The sequence below is a fragment of the Nerophis lumbriciformis genome, linkage group LG05 (genome assembly GCF_033978685.3).
Source record: "Nerophis lumbriciformis linkage group LG05, RoL_Nlum_v2.1, whole genome shotgun sequence".
NCBI lineage: Eukaryota > Metazoa > Chordata > Actinopteri > Syngnathiformes > Syngnathidae > Nerophis > Nerophis lumbriciformis.
The window spans coordinates 52,486,532-52,509,590 of NC_084552.2; the positions used below are offsets into that span (position 1 = coordinate 52,486,532).

Consider the following 23,059-nt stretch of genomic DNA (forward strand, 5'->3'; position numbering starts at 1 on the left):
GCGGACAAAACATCCAGTCTTACTCGGTAGCATTAGCTTTAAACTAGAAATCGACATAACTTTGTTTTTCCAACCATTAGAAGTTAGAACATGGGTGTGAGGAACAGTGCTGACATGAAAATGTGGATGGTATTCATTGAATTATAAAAAATAAATCATCAAAAACATGACCGACTTGGTGAAGCAGTTCGAGGGTCGCACGCCGAGTGTACACCATACCGAAGCACGATGGGTCGGAAACGCCAGCCAAGGATCTTAAAATATCTAATTGGCAAACATTTATCCATGAAAATACAGCTAAGCTGCTGATGGGTGTGTTTGGCAGAGAAGCAGCTATTTTTCCAATTTGCCATTTTTTTGTTTAATTTTGTATCGGCAATGTGCCTAGGGCCAATGGCCACAGATGACCCCTATGATGACGGGGAAGTCCTTTAGCTGCCGCCTCACTGCCTTTGCACATGTCGATGTTTAGTTTTGTATGCACAATAATCAACACAAAATGAGCACTTTGGAGCAATACTCAGACTCCATTTGGCTTGTTAGCCTTCCATCGCAGGTGAGCAATGGTGGTCGTGGTTGAGAAGAGAGTTGTTAGACGTTGGGATGCTGGAAAATATGCATTGCAACAGTCAGCCTTAATGCATTGCTGCAGCACGATTATTATTATTTTTTTTAGATGTGCACATCATGCAACATGTGTTTGTGAGACGAGTTTCGCTATCGTGCTCGCGGGTTAGACCGGCGGGATGTGAGGCTGAAGGGGGGGAGAAGCATGCAGGCGTGATCAGGGGTTCAAATGCATACCTGTTGGCAGGTCTATTAGTCACTCTTTGAATGGGGGTGGCATTTATTTCCAATATTCGGGGGATCGAGCAGTCGAGTCCCAAAGTTCAACTGGGCGACCGTTATCTATTGTATTATTTTTCATACAAGATTTATCATCTAAAAGTTGTAATTTTTGAAAGACATGATACATATTTAACTTTATGAGCTGTCACAGACCCAATTGAACTCGAGGTACCACTGTATATTTAGAAGGTGTGGCGGGATCGTCAAGTCTTATGAGCTTGTTCGTTCGTAAAATCACAAGAGTTGAGGCAGATCTTGTTAATTTTACGGTCATTGCATTTGAGGTTTTGCCGTTTCTTTTTAAAACAGAAAATAGTACAACTCTACATACCATTCAAGTCATGTTTATGCAGGAGGAGGGTGTCCAATTTGGTGTTGATCCAAATTAAGATTGTGTCCTCTGCAGAGCACTACTAGCAATCTGCCATTGTTTTTGTGGAAAACACATCCATATGCACAGGGCCTTTGCAAAGTAATTATCCGAGCAAGATCTGAGGTGTCAAGCATGCAAGCAGAAATTGTCCAAGGGGGGTTCTCGTATGGCTCGAGAAAAAAAGCAATTTGACGACTAAATGAAAACATATTGCATATGAATCATTTCTCATTTGTGTCCGCCTGGATTGTCATAACCATCATCATCGATGTCTTCCTGGGCCTGACATGAAGATTATTCAGTCAGCTCCATGGAGACAAAGAGAACATCTGCGTTTATATTCTAAGAGTGTTGCTGTCCGCGTCAAATGCACCTGCCTGGACTTTTTATTTTGAAAAGCATTAAAAGGTTCCCAAACGGTAGTTCGTCCTCTTTAATGTGGCGCAGGGCAGCAAGGACGACCAGTGTTCATTTTAAATTGTGCAAGCGTACATAGTGAAATGCAAAAATGGTCTCAGATTCAGATCAGATGAGCTTTTAAGGACATTTTTTATTTGTTTTTACAGACTTTTTGTCACAACAAAGTCAGCGTTTGACAGCATTTTTTTTTCTGGTGGCGTCCATGACCCTAGTAGTAGCATTTGTCATAATTTGTCGATCTGAAAGCAACCGAGAACGGACATCGAGCGTGTGATGGCCTAAAAAAAAGCAATCATGCAAGATAAAACAAATCCAAGGCAATGGGAGGGGAGAAAGAGGGTATTCTCACCCCCCATCCAGTTTAAAATCTAACTCCTAGTCACTCAGTAGCAAAGCAAAACAAATGCTGCAAAAAAAACACTACAAGTTCCAAAATGCTGCTCATTTTCGTTTTTCACCGTTAGTGTGACTTGTAGAACATTCAAGTGCTCCTAGTTGTTAGCCAGCATGGTGATTGGTCAATGGACACAGGAAATAAATGATGCGTCACCCACGCCAAAGCACAATGTGATATGTTAAAGCGGCTCTAGGAAGTTAATTCTTTGGGGGGCTGCGGGAGGGGGCAGAGGGAGGTTTATTAAAAATAATTTTAACCTTTCTTTAGTGGACAATTGTACAGTGCAATCAGGTCACACGCCATGGTAAGTGGATTGGTACAAAATAGCAACATCAGGTTTAAGTGCTGAGCCTCGTCTTTTGTTGGAGAGGCGTGAGCACCCCCCCTCACCCTCATCCTCACGTTAAATGGAAATGAACCCCCCCTAAAAAAATAAGAGACAGAAAAAACACATCTCAGAGAGGTGGGAAGAAGAGGAAAGGTTATAGAAACCACTAGACAGGCAAGATGACCCCTCCCCAGCTTACAGACAGAAGCAGTGAGAAGACAACAGGTTGATAAAGGTGAAGGGGCAGGGCCATCTTCTCTACAGGTGGTACCCCCGCTGAGTCTGCTGTGGGGGGCCGAGCGCTCATTCCCATAATGCCCCCCGCGCCATTCACGCCCATACCCCCAGCCTCCCCCTCACTTGAGAAGAGCCTTGATGCCGTCGTCTTCGGCTGCCTCAAAGGCGCTCATGCCGTTTGGACCCTTCTGGTTCTTGTCAGCGCCCTGCGGAGGACATGAATATTAATAACAGGTCAGGTGCCAAAGAGGCAAGGGCAGGCGTCACACTTGTAGCTAAAATACAGCTGCACAACTCCGATGCCTCCTTTGGGGTTGAACTCATGAATGTTATAGAACCTTTCAACTGACACTAGTGAGCTCATTTAGAAATAGGTATCCCCTTTATTAGACACACCTGCACTAAGGAGATGCTGCAGTTATGCTGCCAGAAGAGTTGCACACCATTGCTAATGACAAACACGGTGTTCAGTTAATAGCTCAATCCAAATGTACTATTGCACTGCACAGGTGTACTTAATAGACAGACCAGTGAGTGTACTGTACATAATGTTCTGCCGCACTTGGACTTTTGCAACTCAGCATATTAATAGGTGTGTTTTCTCAACACGACTCGCTACGGCCCGTTGTCAGCACTCTGCAGCGATCTAATGCCCGGGTCACCTATTGAGGTTAAATGGCCTTTTACACGGGTGGCTGGAGAGTGGGGGTACTAGTGAAGGGCGGGGTCAGCTCCCACGATGCACACAAAAGGCGCGCTGTCTGCAAACGCAAGTGCGTATGAATGAGTACCACTAGTCAGCAGGCTCTTTATGTGCTTTAAACATGGCGAGTGGCACACAGAAAGACGGCAATGTGACATGTAGTGTTATACAGTGCAACCCATTTATATTGACGCCCTTCAGACTGGCTTACTGACCTCGACATGAGGCGTTGTCGACATCACCGAACATGAAAATACGCAATGCTCGTAAATTTACTTTTGCCAGAAACATAAGCATGGGTGACAAAGGATTTTTCAACCTGTCATTTTCCTAAATTCTTGGCAATTCTTTTTCCATTTATATTTCCTTTTTATAATATTTTAAACTGTGACCCAACAAAACTGCTGCGCTAATGTTGTTGTATGTTTTGATTAGAATGTCAATAAAGCTTCCGTAGGGGCACAAACCTTTCTTTCAGTGTTTAACAATAATTTTGTTACCATAGTTATTGTGGTAGAATACAGGTTAATACTGCATTGATTTTTTTTTAAGCTTACTTTGCACTGAACAGGAAGTCACTGAATATTTTTTCAATGCTGTGTCTTAAGCAGGCACCTTTTAGTAATGAGATGATGGTAAACCAGGACTTGATAAGTGGGTCATCAACACAGATAATTGTTGACTCAAGTAGGTTCCCTTGTTCTACCTAGAATGATACATTTTTGATGACTGCATGGGATGGTATTCGAGGGCCCCTTTTAGTCAACTAAGCAAGTGATCCCCAACATTTGTGAACACAGACCGCCTTGCTTCTGTCAGACCTTGATAGACCAGTGGGAGGTGGTAGATGTCATAGTAATGTATACTATTGTTATGTAGCTATGTGTATAAAAGAATATCAAAACTATTCACATTCAATGTGAATGTCATTGGTGCTCGGGCTGCACGATTTTGACAAAACCCCTAATTGCAATTTTCCTCTCCAAAATTGCGTTCTGATTTCAAATTTTTATATTTTATATATAAAAATGCAAAAATATCGAGTAAAGAAAAATGTTTTACTTTTAGACTGTAACTGAACATATTCTTGTCTCAAGGTGCCACACGGAACAATATGCAATAATTTACTTAAAACAATATTTGGCTTTATGCAGACAGAGCTTTTGCTCATCATGCTCTTTAACTGAAGAAATAATTGATCAAAACTATACAGTGTTTATAATGTAATGTATTCATGATATATAATAATGCAAGTAACGATTTGAAAGAATACAAACTATTATTTTGCATTACTTGTTTAGCATTGCACCCTAATTGAAAAGTAAATACATTTTAATTATCCTAAGTAAATAAAACAAAATAAAATGTACACTTTTCTTTAAGCAAAGATTTAACCTAAATAGATATTGAACATCTCAAAGTGATTTTTTTCCAGTTGGAAAAACGAGGTCAGACGTTGTCTTTTTCTTTGTTGTCATCGCGCTTATTACAGCATTTTCGGTTGTTCGTCTCTGTTAATGGGCTCATATTGCCATCTGATTTCAAGCTGATATATTACGGGACATTTGGCTTTGTAATCACATTTTTTTCCTGCTGATTTTTGTTACTTTGAGGCACTTCTCACTGGCGGGTCGATAAGCTCTCTGTATGTGCTTCCTGTGTAAAACTGCCGCTTCTGCTCTAGTCTCCGAAGAGACAATTGTGAATGACTGAAAAGAGTGGTCAATCTGTTCAGTTAATTCTACTGTTAAATAAACACGCTCAGGTGCTGACAGCAATGCACAAAGTAAGACGTATTTCTTCCTGTTTTTGCGAGAGACACGAACAAACGCAAGGCTCAACAATTCTGATTGGCAAACATGGCTGTCACTAAAACCCCAGTGACGGCAGGAAAAAGAAAAAGAAAACTCGACCCCTTGCGGTTATTTACCGCACTTATTAAAACCTTGATGTCGATTCGATTTCTAGTAATCGTGCAGCCCTAATCGGTCCAGGTCTGGAGGTTTGTTTTGGCTTTGAATGGCAACAAAATTACAGAAAAACAGACTACAGTGTTATGAGAAATACATAGTTGTACGATAACCAGGACGAGATACAAAAACTGAGGCACAATTTACGTTGAAACCTGAATCCTACGAAAAATGGGGCTCATAAAAATCAAGGTACCGCTGTAATCCAATCTGCACGAGGGGCTCACACTGATCATCGTGTATAAAAATATAAACAACCTTATCTATGAGGAACTTGACACAGCTGGCATGGCCCTCCAGGCAGGCAGAGATCAGCGGAGTGAGGCCATGTTTGTCAGGGGCCTGCGAGGGAGGTAGAGAAACAACACTCAGGTATTTAAGGGCAAAAAAGACGTTTGAGAATGTAGCCAAGGTAGACAATTAGACGTTACGTTGACATCTGCTCCTTTGGAGATGAGGAACTCCACCAGGTCCTTCCGACCAAAGTCGCAAGCATAGTGCAGAGGCTTCCTGCCGCCATCCAGGGTCCGGTTGACATCCTCTGCCTGCCACACAGAAAAAAGAAAGATCACTACATTATTGCTTTTATCATTATTATAAACACACAAATGTGGTCCTTTATGACATGACTTCCTGCAACCAAAGCAAAGGGTCATTGGTTAAGAGCTCTCAGGTAGTTTAGGTGGATCTAGTTACAGCACAGTGTCAAATTAAAACACCTGATCCACTTTGAACATCTTCTTGTCTTCTGTGTAGTACAAGCCTTCGATATACTCTTTAATTAAATGGGGGTCCTCATAAGACCAGATATGACCTAACATTGTAAAAAAAAGAAAAGATACAGAAATGAAAATTAAAAAGACGACCACCGGAAGACATTTTCTTGATCAATGATCTGGAAAATTAATGATTAGCCCTCGAATAATTGTGTATAATAATTGAGTTTTTATTTAATTATTTACTAAAGAAGGTTTTGCTCGATTAAAATCTTTAATTTGAAAAATTAATCAACTTTCTTTGGGCGGTGGGGACACATCACAATAAAGACAATACATCATAACCTGAAGTTCAAAACTTATTTTAACATTTCAAAGTGCAAGAAATGACAAACACAGTGAAGATACAAACAGCATGTTAACATGCTAACTTCACTAACCTGGCTAACCTCACTCCAATCACCTTAAAGTGTTTTAATTAGATTTTTTACAGTGTGGCTTGTTTGTAGCTGAACGGTTAATGTCGACCACCTGATTTGATGGGGACATCCTGTTTTTGTCCTGGTCGTGGAACTGTCGACCAACTCTATACTCTTCGCAGGATCCTTGAGGGTGCATGGGAGTTTGCCCAACCAATTCAACATGTGTTTTGTCGACTTGGAGAAGGCATTCGACCGTGTCCCTCTGGAAGTCCTGTGAGAGTTCCCAGAGAGCATGGGGTATTGGACCGCCTCATTGTGGCGGTCCGCTCCCTTTATGATCAGTGCCAGAGCTTGGTCTGCATTGCCAGCAGTAAGTCGGACTTGTTTCCGGTGAGGGTTGGACTCTGCCAGGGCTGCCCTTTGTCACCGATTCTGTTTACAACTTTTATGGACATAATTTCTAGGCGCAGTCAGGGCGTTGAGGGGATCCTGTTTGGTGGCTGCAAGATTAAGTCTTTGCTTTTTTCGGACGATGTGGTCCTGCTGGCTTCATTTGGCCAGGATCTTCAGCTCTCACTGGATTGGTTCGCAGCTGAGTGTGAAGCGACTGGGATGAAAATCAGCACTTCCAAGTCAGAGAAAAGGGTGGCGAGGAGATCATGCCCCAAGTGGAGGAGTTCAAGTGCGTCGGGGTCTTGTTCACGAGTGAGGGAACAGTGGATCGTGAGATCGACAGGCGGATCGGTGCGGTGTCTGCACTGATGTGGACCCTTTATCGATCTGTTGTGGTGAAGAAAGAGCTGAGCCGGAAGGCAAAGCGCTCAATTTACCGGTCAGTCTACATCCCCATCCTCACCTATGGTCATGAGCTTTGGGTTATGTCAGAAAGGACAATATCAAGGCGCTGCTTCTCCACATCGAGAGGAGCCAGATGAGGTGATTCAGGCATTTGGTCAAAATGCCCCCCCTCCCACGCCTCCCTGGGGGTTTACAGCAAAAATGAGCACACATCAGTTACAACTGGTGGAGACATTGCAGCAAGTCAGTGTAACGCAACAAATCATTTCCTGTAAAGCATGGGTGCCTAAACTTTTTCAAGTGAGGGCCGCATGCAAAACTAGAAAAGCACTCAGAGCGCAGACCTCTGCCAGGCCCTACATCTCATTATGAAAAAAATCTTGAATCCAGACCATGATATGGATCACTCCCACAATTGAATCACTTGTTCCTAATCCCATTTCTGTAATTTCCGTAAACGTATCATCAATATGTGCTTATAGTTTTTTGAGCTATCTTTAGCAAAATGAAAGACACAAAGTAAAAGCCTCTAGTCAGTCATCCACTGGCTTTGTCTCTGTGGGTGGAGGCGGGGTCATGAAATAATTAACCAACAAACAAACCCTGGCATTCACATGACCTCCTGGTGGAGGTATAAATAGAAAAGCAAGGAACACACTTAAATTCACTATATGCTAAACTATCTGAAAAAAACATCTTAGCTTTGTGTTATACAGTAGGTGATAAGTGTAATATCTAATAATATATCTCATTAACTCATTAGATTGTTATAATGTGCCAAAGTCCAATAAAAAAAAAAAAATATATATATTCAGACACCCCCGGTGTAATGAGTTTAAAAACACTGCTCTAACGTCAGCCACACAATTTAAAAGAAAATGTCAAGTGTTGGTCGAAGTGACGACTGGGGGCGAGGGGCTTATTCAGGAGCGCTAATAGAACCACCAAATGAGAAGATCTGAATCTACGCTGCCTTCTAACTCTGCTTAAGGTCAAGTACAGCACATTATTAGCACTCAAAAACGCTTAAACCATGTGCCCGTCTGGCTGTCTGGAATATTATAGAGCAAGGATCGACACACTACGGCGCGCGGCAGGTACCATGTCAGCATTGGACAACATAAAACAAGCGGTAGAAAATGGATGGAGAGATGTTGACAATACGCTGCCATCTGATGGAGTATATTAGTATTGTTAGTCACTGACCATTACATTGGTAACTGAGTGCACAGATGCAACATATAGGTACCATTCAGACAGCCTTTCCCACACATGGTCCGATTAATTAAAAACACCACAGAAAGTTAATACATGTGGTACAAAACACACAACTTGCCCTTTGAATTATGGACAATATAAAAATCACCACACAATTAAATCCATTACCAAGCATTATGGGTAAAATGCACAACACTCTCCACACTTCCGACATGTTTGACAAAGGCTTGGCAATATGGCCGAAAAACTATATCATGATATACGGTTTTTTATATTGATAATTATTGATACTTTTTATGACATATTTAAGCCTGCCAATAAATACAGTAAAACAATTTCCAACTTACCAGGGGTGCTATTTATCAGTGGAGAAGGTTTCTGGTAGCCAGGTAGAATGAGCGCGGCTAAGGTAATAAAACATTTAAAGTAGATTTGAAGGTAGTTGCAGATTTGAGACTCAAGATGGCAGCAGTGCATAAGCTATTGACTCATTAAACCGACACAATGGAAGTGTTAGGATGTTACCGCACGTCTGCATTAAAACCAGCAAAACTAACGACAAATTTCTGTTATTGAGTTGATATATCAAGATATCACAGTTTTTCCTCACACTCATGCAGTGAATCCACAGCAAGATAGAAAGGTGGCAAAACCACACTAGAGTAGCGTATGTGTGTGTGCTCCTTTAAGAATGGTGTGTTGGGTGAGTGATGTCAGTGAGTTAGTGGAAGAGTGAGGAGAGGGAGCGGTAGCATGTGCAGCAGTCGTGGCGACAGGCGAATGTGTCCGGTTGTGTCCTGCAGAAATAAGAATAAAGCAACCAAATTGTCACGAGTCTGTGGCCTCGTCATTCCGACCCGAAAGCGGAGTTTAGCAGACCCATTGTCGGGTAAACCAGAGGGAACGTCTCCCCTGGGCTTCTCGACTACTACGGTCTGGGCCTGGAAGTCGAACAGCAAGAAAGGTGTAACACTCAGTAGTTGATACTGTTATGTGATTGGCTGTTAGCGTGTCCCTCCCATTGCTCAGTGACACTTCCTGTTTCCAGTTCGCTGGGTTCCCAAAGCGCTATTGACTCCATGAAACAAATCTTGGTTCGTAATTTCTGGTTTCTTCAGACCAAAAAATATAAATATATATTGAATATTTTATCGAACACATTTTATATTGATATCGATTATGTGTCTATAGCGATGCATATTGAAATCGTATTATCGGCCCAGCCTTATGTTTGACACATTTTGGCTGCTTGATATTACTGATTGATTACAGAACTTTAAGGAGGTCATCAGGGAAGTAAGCATGGTAGGGGTGGTTAACATACTCTTAGTATTTAATGTTTTATCGTTTATACACACTTCACATACCTGCTCAGTGGCCTTGTGGTTAAGAGTGTCCGGCCTGAGATCGGTAGGTCGTGACTAGGGATGATGTTTGATAAGAAATTATCGAGTTTGAGCCTATTATCGAATCCTCTTATCGAACCGATTCCTTATCGATTCCAGATAGGTTGTTGTATATGGAAAAAAACACACAGTATTTGGTTTAACAAAAGCTCACTTTTATTATATAAGAAAAAAATCTAATAAATAAATAAATATTGACTGTTACCCCCCCTAAAAAAATAAAATAAAATAAATAAATATTGACTGTTGTTACCCAAAGTATATTAAGTGGGATTTTTCAGAAAAACAAATATATACAGTAACACAAAAACAACGTGTCTCTGTGATCACTATAGTTGTATAAATAATAATATAGTTTTAAATAAAATCAGTCCCTTGGGCACAAAACTGAAAATAATACAGCTCTCCAAAAAGTGCACTTCTGCTGCTATTTGACATACCTGTTTGTTATGATGCTTTGACATTTTTGCACTTTATTTCTTTATTGAAAGAAAATTCTATGAAGAGAAAAGTTGTTTGCAAATGTGGTTATAATGCTAAACAATGAAAAGTTAAAGCTAAAAAAAGAAATACACTTTGAGTTAACATTATTTCTTTATAGGGGGAAAGATGTGATGTTATGAGCTAGGGAATATAACAACTACAATACCCAGCATGCAACGGGAGTGACGAGCATGCGCGGTAGCCCTGAAAGGTGTTGTTGCATGTCGCCACCCGGCAGCTAAGAATGAGGTTATGAGCACGCTGTAAACATCAAGAACTCAGCCAACACGCCTCGTCTGCATTATTTATAATTAGACAGACAACACATACACAGTGTGATTTTGTTTTGTTTACAAGGAAAGAAAAACAAAAGTTAAAAAAGGGAGAGGTCATATATGTATGTGCTGCGGTTGCTTTAAGAACGTTGCGACAGCTGCCGTAAAGGAGGTGCGTTGCTAGCCTGGTTGCTATGTTTCCGGTTGGTTGTAAAAGTGTTCGTCATGTGTTTGTACCCTGCTCAAATCTCTCAGTAAAAATATTCATTGGATTATACCTTTTGTTTTGAACTTTATTACTACACCTTGGAGCGCTTTTTACGGTCTATTGTTTTTCCTGCTTTCCCTATCTGCGCCTAATGACTGAGCTACGTGACGTCATTTCTTGTGATGTCCCACGGGGCATTTCTGGTCGGGACGGGATTTGTTCCCAGGGATTCGAATAAAGAACCAACTCTTTTTCTTTACTATAGTGGTCTCGATAACGGGTACCGGTTCTCAAAAAGGGATTCGAGTCCGAGGACTCGGTTCTTTTCTTATCGAACCGGGAAAATCGGTTTCGAGTATCATCCCTAGTCGTGAGTTCAAACCCCGGCCGAGTCATACCAAGGGTTGGAATTAGGGAATCACCAAAATGATTCCCGAGCGTGGCCAACGCTGTTGCTCACTGCTCCCCTCACCTCCCAGGGGGTGGAACAAGGGGATGGGTCAAATGCAGACGGTAATTTCACCACACCTCGTGTGTGTGACTATCACTGGTACTTTAATTTTAACATATTGTAGTGATGGGGGGTGTCAATGTGTTGTTTGTCAGTCTGTTAGCTGCAGCTTGTAATTATTGCTTTAACAAACTGACCTGTTTCTGATAATATTGTAAATCCTACATCTTTTATTTTTGTGCATAAATGATCTTTTTTTTTTTTTATTCCTAAGAAACAGCGAATGTAGAAGGACTGGGAATGATGTGTACGCTATGACGCAGTTACGTACATTGCGTAAGTTGTTTACGCGGGAGATGTTGAAAATAAAGCTATGTAAAGCCACACTGATGTCTGTGTCTCTCGTACAGAAAAAGGATAAAAAGCTCACTCTTACTTGCTCTCACATGAGTCCACTGTAACTGTCTATCGGTCACCCCCTGGTTGTTGGCTGTCAGTTGGTTGTGAACGTGCTTGGTTTGAAATGCAGCAGAGCCGGTTTTTTAAATGTTAATTTAGCAGAATGTTACTCATTTAATTGTAGCTGCTTTGCAACACATACACAGATGCCTAGAGGGCGCCAACTTTCCAATTTATTTTACACAGTTTATCTCGCCCTCTCACGGCTTCTCCTACTCAATGACGTAATTACGTAGGCACATGCGTTAGCTTTAGGTGTTGTTAGCTAATATAGCCGTTTGGATAGCAAGCGTTAGCTGTCATTGAATGTACAACATGACGGCAAATTGTTTGTTGCTTCTCTTGGACTGCTTTTGTATGTGCGTACCCTGCGCCTACGTTTTGACGAGACCGTAATCACTAACCATTTTTATTACATAAACACATACACTTTGTCATTGTAAAAAAATAGACAATTGTGTTCTGTTAAAGATAAGCGAGCCGGTGGTGTTCTTGTTATGTTTTGCTTTGCTTTGAAAAATGTTACTGTGATGAAGTTGCAAACAGCACCATTAATTGTGCAGCCCTATGTCAGGGTGACTTTCCTTTTCCTGTTTTAGCCACAATTTATTTGCTCACTGAAGCACTCATTTTTAGTTTTTCTTCTCACTGCATGCAAAGAATCAACAGCGAGACAGCAAGATGGCGCAATCAAACTTTATATTTGAGAATGTTACGTGATTGGCTGTTTAACGTGTCCCTGGCACTGCTCTCCAATAACTTCCTGTTTTGCTGGGTTACCAGACCGCAAGTGCAATTGTTTATGCTTAATTTTCTTTCGGCCAAAAAATATATGTGTACATATCGGACTTTTTATCAAACGCATTTTTCATTGATATAGTCTACGTGTCTATAAATTGATAATTTTATCAGCCCTACTACTAATAATGTTAATGTTTCACTTGGACATGGTGATGGAGTTTTGTGCTCATACACAATGGTCTCTGGTGTGGAACGACGCGCGCTTTACAGGGCCGTTCTCTGCCGCCTCGGTTGTGAAAATTATTAATTTAATATGCACTGGAGTCTGCTTCTTCAATGTTATTATCACCGACAATCACCCTCATTTAATTGTGGCAGCCAAAATTGTGATTGTGATTAAAATGTGATAATAGTGCAGCCTTAGCTTCGCCTTAGTGTGTGTGATGTTTTATTAATGTTCTAATATCTTTATAATCTCGATGACAGCTGCGTTTATTTACTAAATAGCATAAATCAACAATAAACAATAAATCAACAAACTATTATGGCCAATTTGCAAATGCTGATTTAAAGGGATTTTGGAATTTTGCCTATCGTTCACAATCATTTTGAAAGATAAAAAGACAGACGTCTTTTTTTATAATGCATTCTAACTGTTAAATAAATGTAAAGAAAAGTCTGCTTACAATTGAGTCAGTGGGAGGTCCTCTATTCCGCCAATTAAGCCCTCTGAATAACCATCCAAAAAGCGCCAACAAAATTTACATTTTGTGATTTGAATATTAACCATGTATTAGTGATATTGTTCTTATATATGCTAACACAGACAAACTATAGCAGTGTTCCTTTTTTCTCCGTGAGGATTATGGCTCATTGTTCATCTAAATGGGAATATTTAAACATCCCATCAGCCGGCATCCCAGTGAGAGCAGACACTGTACAGTAAGTGATGTTGTTTATGTTTGTTGGTTCTTATTATGTCTGCAGTAGTAGTAATCAGTGATGTTGACAAAGGAAAAAGCAAACAATGCATTTTTTTAATTAATGCGCCGCTGTATCCTTAAAATGATCAAAATACATATATATTACATGTTATGAATGTACCTGTTACTAAATTAAATGTATACTTACAGTGAGTATATAAAACCGTGATGGGAGTGTTTGGATGTTTTTAAGCACTTTATAGGCTCTATTGTAAGCAAACTTTTGTGAGTTAAAAACCAATACAACAGAAAAACACGTGTTTTTGTCTTACATAAGGATTGTGACCGAAATTCCCCAAAAAGTGCAGTTTCGGTTTAATACTACAGATTAAAAAGTGCGGTTTGCAACATGCTTAAAGCTACACTGATAGCATTTAAAAAAAAAAAAGTTTAATCACAAATAAAACTCAAAACATTACAACTAGGGATGTCCGATAATGGCTTTTTTGCCGATATTTCCGATATTGTCCAACTGTTACCGATACCGATATATACAGTCGTGGAATTAACACATTATTATGCCTAATTTGGACAACCAGGTATGGTACCTCGGAGTCTTGTTCACGAGTGAGGGAAGAGTGGATCGTGAGATCGACAGGCGGATCGGTGCGGCGTCTTCAGTAATGCGGACGCTGTATCGGTCCGTTGTGGTGAAGAAGGAGCTGAGCCGGAAGGCAAAGCTCTCAATTTACCGGTCGATCTATGTTCCCATCCTCACCTATGGTCATGAGCTTTGGGTCATGACCGAAAGGACAAGATCACGGGTACAAGCGGCCGAAATGAGTTTCCTCCGCCGGGTGGCGGGGCTCTCCCTTAGAGATAGGGTGAGAAGCTGCTGCTCCTCCACATCGAGAGGAGCCAGATGAGGTGGTTCGGGCATCTGGAGTTCCTGCCAGCCAGGTTTGGAAGGTTCCCCCAACCTTAGGCACTTTTCCACGAAAACGTTCAGGAACATTTAGTTCCTGGATCTATAGGGTCCTGTAGAAGTGTGTGGTTTGTGTCTCCACCACGTTTCACAGTTTAGGGTAGTTTATACAAATCAGGCTGATAATGTATGGAGGAGTGGTTTACTATTTCTATACTGATACCATGTAAATAGACAATATTAGGTTTGAGTTATTTTACTAAAAAGTTAAAAAAAATACAAAGCAATCATAAACAAAATATGATTTATAAAATAAAGTGTACCGAATTGTTCATAAAAAGTTTAAATTATGAATTCATCAGGGGCACGCGATTCTTTTTGATCCATTTCAGCTGTAAATAACAATATATAAATAATAAATATCAGTGTTTATCTCAGAACGACAACAAACACATCGGCTTGTTAGCATTAGCATTCTGCTCACTTCAGTTGAGGCTAATAAATACACAAATGGAGTCTAACAGGCTACTTTTACAACATGTAATAAAGAAAATAGTTAAGATTTGATGTTATTCACCTTCGTTCCACTCGTGTACTGCCTTCTTTTTTCCACATTTATCCAACAAAGTCAGAATAGTAGGCACCTGATGTCGCCGCTTCATAAACCTCAGTAAATACGTTTAAAAGAGTCCGTCCACTTCTCATAGCTTCGAGTAACAAAAAGAAGTTTATAAAAACTAATAAACAACAATAAACTGCATAGACTAGAGCGTAGTAAAAACACTTCAAGACAGTTCCACTGATCAGCGTTCTTTAGCACACAGATTCCCCACAAAAGTTCCTGCATTCCAAAAGCTCCTATTGTTCTTGTCTCTTTTGTTAAGTTTGTTGTAGTAGAAATACACAAGAAATAAGAAATAAACAAGTCGCCGTGTAGAGGTGAGGGAGATCGATTTTAAGATGCATCGAAATTCGGACATGGATGATTATAGAATTGATGAATAAACTTCAATAATCAATAATTGATTAATTTGTTGAAAATAAAGTAATACAGACAGTTCTAAAATGTGGCTGACGGCAGCGAGCCACCTCACTGAGATTTTCGACCAGCTCCTTTATTATAGGGCACTTATGTTCCAGTTTTGCACACATTTAATAAATGTAATGGGAATTAATTTAACCGTTCCTTAATAAAAATGTACTGTTTTTAAAAGTTGCAAGTAGAGATGTCCGATAATATCGGCCTGCCGATATTATCGGCCGATAAATGCTTTAAAATGTAATATCGGTAATTATCGGTATGGTTTTTTTTAATTATCGGTATCGTTTTTTTTTTAATTAAATCAACATAAAAAACACAAGATACACTTACAATTAGTACACCAACCCAAAAAAACTCCACCCCCCCATTTACACTCATTCACACAAAAGGGTTGTTTCTTTCTGTTATTAATATTCTGGTTCCTACATTATATATCAATATATATCAATACAGTCTGCAAGGGATACAGTCCGTAAGCACACATGATTGTGCTGGTCCACTAATAGTACTAACCTTCAACAGTTAATTTTACTCATTTTCGTTAATGACTAGTTTCTATGTAGGTAACTGTTTTTATATTGTTTTACTTTCTTTTTTATTCAAGAAAATGTTTTTAATTTATTTATCTTATTTTATTAATTTTTAAAAAAAAAAGGATCTTATCTTCACCATACCTGGTTGTCCAAATTAGACATAATAATGTGTTAAATCCACGACTGTATATATCGGTATCGGTTGACATTGGTATCGGTAATTAAGAGTTGGACAATATCGGAAAATCGGATATCGGCAAAAAGCCATTATCGGACATCCCTAGTTGCAAGTGAGGCTTTATTTAGTGAAACGAAAAGAATTGTAAAACCGCATGAATATATATAAATTAAAAATGCATCAATAATCGATTTTTTTAATCGAATCATAGCTCCTGAATCATAATCGTAATCAAATCGTGAGGTACCCAAAGATTCCCACCTCTATCGCCATGTAAATTCCGATGGCGGTCGTGGGTTTGTAAGAGATGTTTTAGGAACGCCCCCAACTGTGTTCAAACAATCAGCATTCGACAGCACAGCCCGCGCCCAAAAAGGTTCCTGGTCGCTTGGAAAAGTCCCGCCTGCTAGGAGGAACTCCGAAAGGTTCCGGGAAGAACTAAATATACTTTTTGGTGGAAACACAGGAGGAACTTTATTTACCTGGGAAGTTCCTGAAAAAGCTCCTGCGGTGGAAAAGGGCCTCTTATCAGTGGAGGGCTGTGCTGTCGAACGCTGAATGGTTAAACAAAGTTGGGGACATTCCTAAAACGTATTTTTTGAACACAGGACTGCCATTGCATAATGCTCGTCGACTTGTTTATTTCTTGTGTATTTCTATTACAACAAACTTGACAACGGAGAGAAAGAAGAAAGAAAGGAACTTTTCACTTGCAGGAACTTTTGTTGGGCATCTTTGTGCTGAAGAACGCTGATCAGTGGAACTATTTTGCAATGTTTTTACTCAGCCGTAGTCTTTAAACTATGTATATTAATGTTGTTTTATTATTTTTGACGAACTTCATTTCGATACTCGAAGCGACGAGAAGTGGACATACCGGTACTCTTTTAAACGTATTTACGGAGGAGTATAAAGCTGGATTCGAAGCAACGACCTCAGCTGCTTACTACTCTTGAGACTTTGTTGGATAAATGTGAAAATGGTGCAGTACACGAATAGAATGAAGGCAAATGAAATCAAATACTAATTATTTACTTAATTACATGTTTTAAAAGTAGTCAGTGACACTCCATTTGTGTATTTATAAGCCTCAACCCGAGTTAACAGATTGCTAATGCTAACAAGCTAAAACCAATCTGTTTGTGTTGTCGGCGTGACATAAACACTGACATTTATTTTTTTAATATATTGTTATTCCCAACTGGAGTGGACCAAAAGGAATCACCTGACCCTCGTGAATTCATCATTTACTGAGAGGACGATTTTTTGACTGTTGGACATTGCGGACAAAAGCCTGACTTTATGAACAATTCAGTACACTTAATTTAAAAAAGTAATATAGTTTTGTATATTATTGATTTGTATTTCATTTACTTACTATTTATTAAAAGAACTCTGACCTAATACGGTCTGTTTATTCATGTGGTGGAATCAGTGTATACATATACTAACCACTCCTCCATACGTCATCAGCCTGATTTGTATAAACTACCCAGAACTGTGAAACGCGGTAAAAACACACATTTCTACAGGAACCTAAAGTTCATTAACTTTTGGTGAAAAACACAAATCGGATCCTGGAGGAACGAATAATGTGTACATGATGAGTTACGCAAATTACATGGTGTTATCTAGCACCACAAATAGATTGCAGTCCTATGGGAACATGCACCAGTCTGGGAGGAGAAGATGTGACTCGACTCATTGATATTATCTTTTGCCTTTGATTACTCCTAACGCTACACTGCACCACTATATTCTATTTTCTTTGTGCAGGTGCATACACATACGTTAACCGAACAACGATCACATTAAGCGTTACAACAGTGGCGTGATCCTGTAACGTGACTCTCGCCAGATCCTTGTAGTTCGCTGAGCTCCACACAAGGATCTGGGCTCGAGGGTATTGCAAACTCATTCAAGATAGCAAAAAATAATGAACCAATCAGGATCGCCGGGCGGGATTTCATAGATGTGACGTAGCGCCGAAGCGACTGTTTGATTGAAACAACAAGGGCGGCATGCAGCGAGGAGTCGTGTGCTGACATTGATTCTGCTATTGCAACTGTTTTGCGACATCGATCGTCCACTGACATTGCTGCGTTGTTTGAGTAAAAGTTCTCTAACTTTTCGCTCTGTCGTGATCCGATATGTCGGCTGTTCTGTTTTAGATTTCCCAGCGTCGCTCTCATCAGTGTCACGGGTTGATTTCGATGTGAAGTGAATTATATTTATATAGAGCTTTTCTCTAGTGACTCAAAGCGCTTTACATTGTGAAACCCAATATCTAAGTTACATTTCCAAACCAGTGTGGGTGTCACTGGGAGCAGGTGGGTAAAGTGTCTTGCCCAAGGACACAACGACAGTGACTAGTTGGCTGAAGCGGGGATCGAACCTGGAACCCTCAAGTTACTGGCACGGCCACTCTACCAACCGAGCTATACCGCCCATATATTGTGAGTGGTTGAAGTAGCGCGTCATTCAAGATAACGGACAAGTGGTTTATTCAATCACTTACAATTATGTTTTTTTTACAAGGCCCCGCCTTCTGTAATACATCTCAAAGTCAATCAATCAAAGTTTACTTATATAGCCCTAAATCACAAGTGTCTCAAAGGGCTGCACAAGCCACAACAACATCCTCGGCTCAGATCCCACATCAGGGCAAGAAAAAACTCAACCCAATGGGATGACAATGAGAAACCTTAGAGGGGGCCGCAGACGTGGGGACCCCCCGCCACGGGGCGACCTGTGCAATGAACGTCGAGTGGATCTAGCATAATATTGTGAGAGTCCAGTCCATAGTGGATCTAACAATATAGTGTGAGAGTCCAGTCCATAGTGGGGCCAGCAGGAGATCATCTTGAGTGGAGACAGGTCAGCAGCGCAGAGACGTCCCGTACTGATGCACAGATGAGTGGTCTACCCTGGTTCCCCACTTTGGACAGCTAGCGGCCTCATCTGTGGTCACCGAATCTGTACCCCCCCCTTCTCCACGAAGGAGATAAGTCCCAGATCCTTGTGTGGAGCACAACGAACGACAAGGATCTGGCGAGAGTCAGGTTAGTGATCCAACAACAACACTTTTACCATGAATTGATTAACGTGGACCCCGACTTAAACACGTTGAAAGACTTACTCGGGTGTTACCATTTAGTGGTCAATTGTACGGAATATGTGCTGTACTGTGCAATCTACCGTATTTTCCGCACCATAAGGCGCCCTGGGTTAAAAGCCGCGCCTTCAATGAACGGCATATTTCAAAACTTTGTGCACCTATAAGCCGCCCGGTGTTGTAAGCCGCATCTAACTGCGCTAAAGGAATGTCAAAAAAACAGTCAGATAGGTCAGTCAAACTTTAATAATATATTAAAAACCAGCGTTCTAACAACTCTGTTCACTCCCAAAATGTACGCAAATGTGCAATCACAAACATAGTAAAATTCAAAATAGTGCAGAGCAATAGCAACATAATGTTGCTCGAACGTTAATGTCACAACACACAAAATAAACGTAACGCTCACTTTCTGAAGTTATTCTTCATTCATAAATCCCTCGAATTATTCTCCTTCGTTGTCCGAATTGAAAAGTTGGGCGAATGTGGGATCCAAAATGTCGTCAGGCGCTGTCTCCGTCTCCCTGTCTTGGTGAACGTCACGTGTGTTCGCCTTCTGTCATCCACTGTTCCCACGCAGTTAGCAGTCTAGCTTCGAATGCCCTGTTGACACCAATATCTAGCGGCTGGAGGTCTTTTGTCAATCCACCCGGAATGACGGCGAGTATTGAATTAAGCGCGTAAGCGTGTCTCTTAATGTGATGTTATGAGCTAGCAAATATAACAACTACACTACCCAGCATGCAACGATAGTGACGAGCATGCGCGGTAGCCCTGAGAAGCGTTGTTGTATGCTGGGAGTTAGAATGTGGTTATGAGCACGCTGTGAGTAAACGTTGAGAACTCAGTTAACACGCCTCGTCTGCATTATTTATAATTAGACAGACAACACACTTAATAGGAGCCATTTTGGGGTCTTTACATAAACACACAAATGGAAATGAAACGTCACATATCCCAGCATGCACCGCGTGCTTCTTCTTCTTCCGGGGCGGGTGGTTGCTTACAGTAGAAGAAGAAGCGCTTCCTGTTCTATGGGGGCGGGTGCTTACCTTGGCGGTTGCTTGCGTAGAAGAAGAAGCGCTTCCTGTTCTACCGGGAAAAAAGATGGCGGCTGTTTACCGAAGTTGCGAGATCGAAACTTTATGAAAATGAATCGTAATATTAATCCATATATAAAGCGCACCGGGTTAAAAGCCGCACTGTCAGCTTTTGAGTAAATTTGTGGTTTTTAGGTGCGGCTAATGGTGCGGAAAATACGGTAGTGTGAGAGTCCAGTCCATAGTGGGGCCAGCAGGAGATCATCTTGAGTGGAGACAGGTCAGCAGCGCAGAGAAGTCCCGTACTGATGCACAGATGAGTGGTCTACCCTGGTTCCCCACTTTGGACAGCTAGCGGCCTCATCTGTACCCCCCCCTTCTCCACGAAGGAGATAAGTCCCAGATCCTTGTGTGGAGCACAACGAACGACAAGGATCTGGCGAGAGTAGTCTTACTATTATGTTGGATCCACTATGGACTGGACTCTCACAATATTATGTCAGACCCACTCGACATCCATTGCATTCGGTCTCCCCTAGAGGACATATGCGGACATACGCGGTCCTCTCCAAGGTTTCTCATAGTCATTCACATCGACGTCCCACTGGGGTGAGTTTTTCCTTGCCCTTATGTGGGCTCTGTACCGAGGATGTCGTTGTGGCTTGTGCAGCCCTTTGAGACACTTGTGATTTAGGGCTATATAAATAAACATTGATTGAAACATTGAGAGTCAGGTTAGTGATCCAACAACTACACTTTTACCATGAATTGATTAACGTGGACCCCGACTTAAACACGTTGAAAGACTTACCGTACTCGGATGTTACCATTTAGTGGTCAATTGTACGGAATATGTGCTGTACTGTGCAATCTACTAATAAAAGTTTCAATCACACCAGTCTCCTTTCCGCCATCCACCGGGGACGGCGTGGCGAAGTTGGGAGAGTGGCCGTGCCAGCAATCTGAGGGTTACTGGTTCAATCCCCACCTTCTACCATCCTCGTCACGTCCGTTGTGTCCTTGAGCAAGACACTTCACCCTTGCTCTTGATGGGTCCTGGTTAGTGCCTTTCATGGCAGCTCCCGCCATCAGTGTGTGAATGAGTGAATGTGGAAATAGTGTCAAAGCGCTTTGAGTTCCATAAAAAGGTAGAAAAGCGCTATACAAGTACAACCCATTTACCATTGGCCATAATATCGGATTTTGCGAGCTAAAGCCCCGGCTAGCAGCTTTAGTCAAGACCCACCCACAAGCTTCTAGCAACTGTCTCAATCATTTGGGGAAAGCTGCGAAAACCAACAACACATGCACATGTGTTGTTTGTGTGCACTGCCACTGTTGATGAGTCGTGTGCTAGCTTAACACACCAACAGGTGTGCTTACTAGCGTTTACTCGTAGTAATATCATTTCCATAACTATAACGAGTCAAGTTGGGTTTCATATGCCATGGCACACATTAATAAGAGTGAAGAAAAAAAAATCCAAAATGGCTAAAAAGACGACTGATCCGTTCCTGTCACCGATGTCGCCTGAAAGACAGCACGTCATAAATGCTAACGCCTTGACTCCAGAAAACATTTATTCAAAACCAATATTTTCATTCCGGTGTCGTTTTGGTAAAAACACGAGTTCCATTGTCGTTATATTAAATAAACAATTGTTTGTCGTTTTATCAACTTGGCATTAGCCAACTCCGGCTAGCGTTAGCATGCTAGCAGGCTACCGCAACACTTTCCCCGGCCACTTGTCGGAGGGCTGCCGCGAATTAACTCGCTTCACCGGGCACAACACTTTCTTCCTTACCGTCTTTAGCATTTCAGCCACGTCGGCCAGGTCTCCGGTCTGCAATAGCCACGCGAGTTCTTTGTCGCCCATGTCGCCGTGCTTCTATTGTGAGAGTGTTGGCGCCGCTAGCTGCTCGGCTTCAGTGGCAAAGAGTGATGTTAACAAAAAGTTAGCTTCGTTGCTAGCAAGGGGGGGGGGGGGGGGGGGGCTCTTCCTGTCGTCACGGCGGGGGGGCAAATTAACAGACTCAGTCAAATGAAGACGCTTAACTTTAAGAACATATGTTTGATTTTAATGCTATTTTAAAATATGGAAGGACGCAACAAAGAGTGAAACTAATAAGAAAGACCAGTTCGCAAAGAGGGATCCGCCTTTCGAGCACCAGCACTTCCGGTGTCGTAACACGGAAGTTAACACCGCCGGACACCTCATTAGGTACACTTGCACGTTTTAATGAAATACAATCGATTAACTCATAAAGACAAATAATGAACAATTATATTATTACACGTAACTGCACCTCACTCAGACTATACACAACATTTTATATTTGATTTTAAGCGATTTGTATTTTGTATGAATTCATAACTCAACACTAAGAAAACGGAAATGCTGATTATCGGTCCTGCTAAACACCGACATTTATTTGATAATACCACCTTAACATTTGACAACCAAACAATTACACAAAGCGACTCAGTAAAGAATCTGGGTATTATCTTCGACCCAACTCTCTCCTTTGAGTCACACATTAAGAATGTTACTAAAACGGCCTTCTTTCATCTCCGTAATATCGCTAAAATTCGTTCCATTTTGTCCACTAGCGACGCTGAGATCATTATTCATGCATTCGTTACGTCTCGTCTCGATTACTGTAACGTATTATTTTCGGGTCTCCCTATGTCTAGCATTAAAAGATTACAGTTGGTACAAAATGCGGCTGCTAGACTTTTGACAAGAACAAGAAAGTTTGATCATATTACGCCTATACTGGCTCACCTGCACTGGCTTCCTGTGCACTTAAGATGCGACGTTAAGGTTTTACTACTTACGTATAAAATAC

General features: G+C 41.2%; 1 protein-coding gene across 1 annotated transcript; it reads right to left on the reverse strand.

The window, feature by feature from the left end:
* Positions 1 to 1,752: 1,752 nt before the first annotated feature.
* Positions 1,753 to 22,383, reverse strand: mtpn (myotrophin). Its single transcript, XM_061959616.2, has 4 exons — positions 22,015 to 22,383; positions 5,709 to 5,822; positions 5,536 to 5,619; positions 1,753 to 2,810 (listed from the first exon to the last, which is right to left on the reverse strand). The coding sequence occupies exons 1-4, from the start codon at positions 22,084 to 22,086 to the stop codon at positions 2,724 to 2,726; spliced, it is 357 nt and encodes a 118-aa protein (XP_061815600.1). The 5' UTR covers positions 22,087 to 22,383; the 3' UTR covers positions 1,753 to 2,723.
* Between the last annotated feature and the right edge of the window lie 676 nt (positions 22,384 to 23,059).

Excerpts from the sequence above, each read along its gene's own strand:
- mtpn (XM_061959616.2), bottom strand. The coding sequence starts at position 22,086 with ATGGGCGACAAAGAACTCGCGTGGCTATTGCAGACCGGAGACCTGGCC. Across the intron at positions 5,823-22,014 it reads TGGCTGAAATGCTAAAGACG|GCAGAGGATGTCAACCGGAC; the intron begins GTAAGGAAGAAA and ends TCTGTGTGGCAG. Across the intron at positions 5,620-5,708 it reads CCAAAGGAGCAGATGTCAAC|GCCCCTGACAAACATGGCCT; the intron begins GTAACGTCTAAT and ends CCTCCCTCGCAG.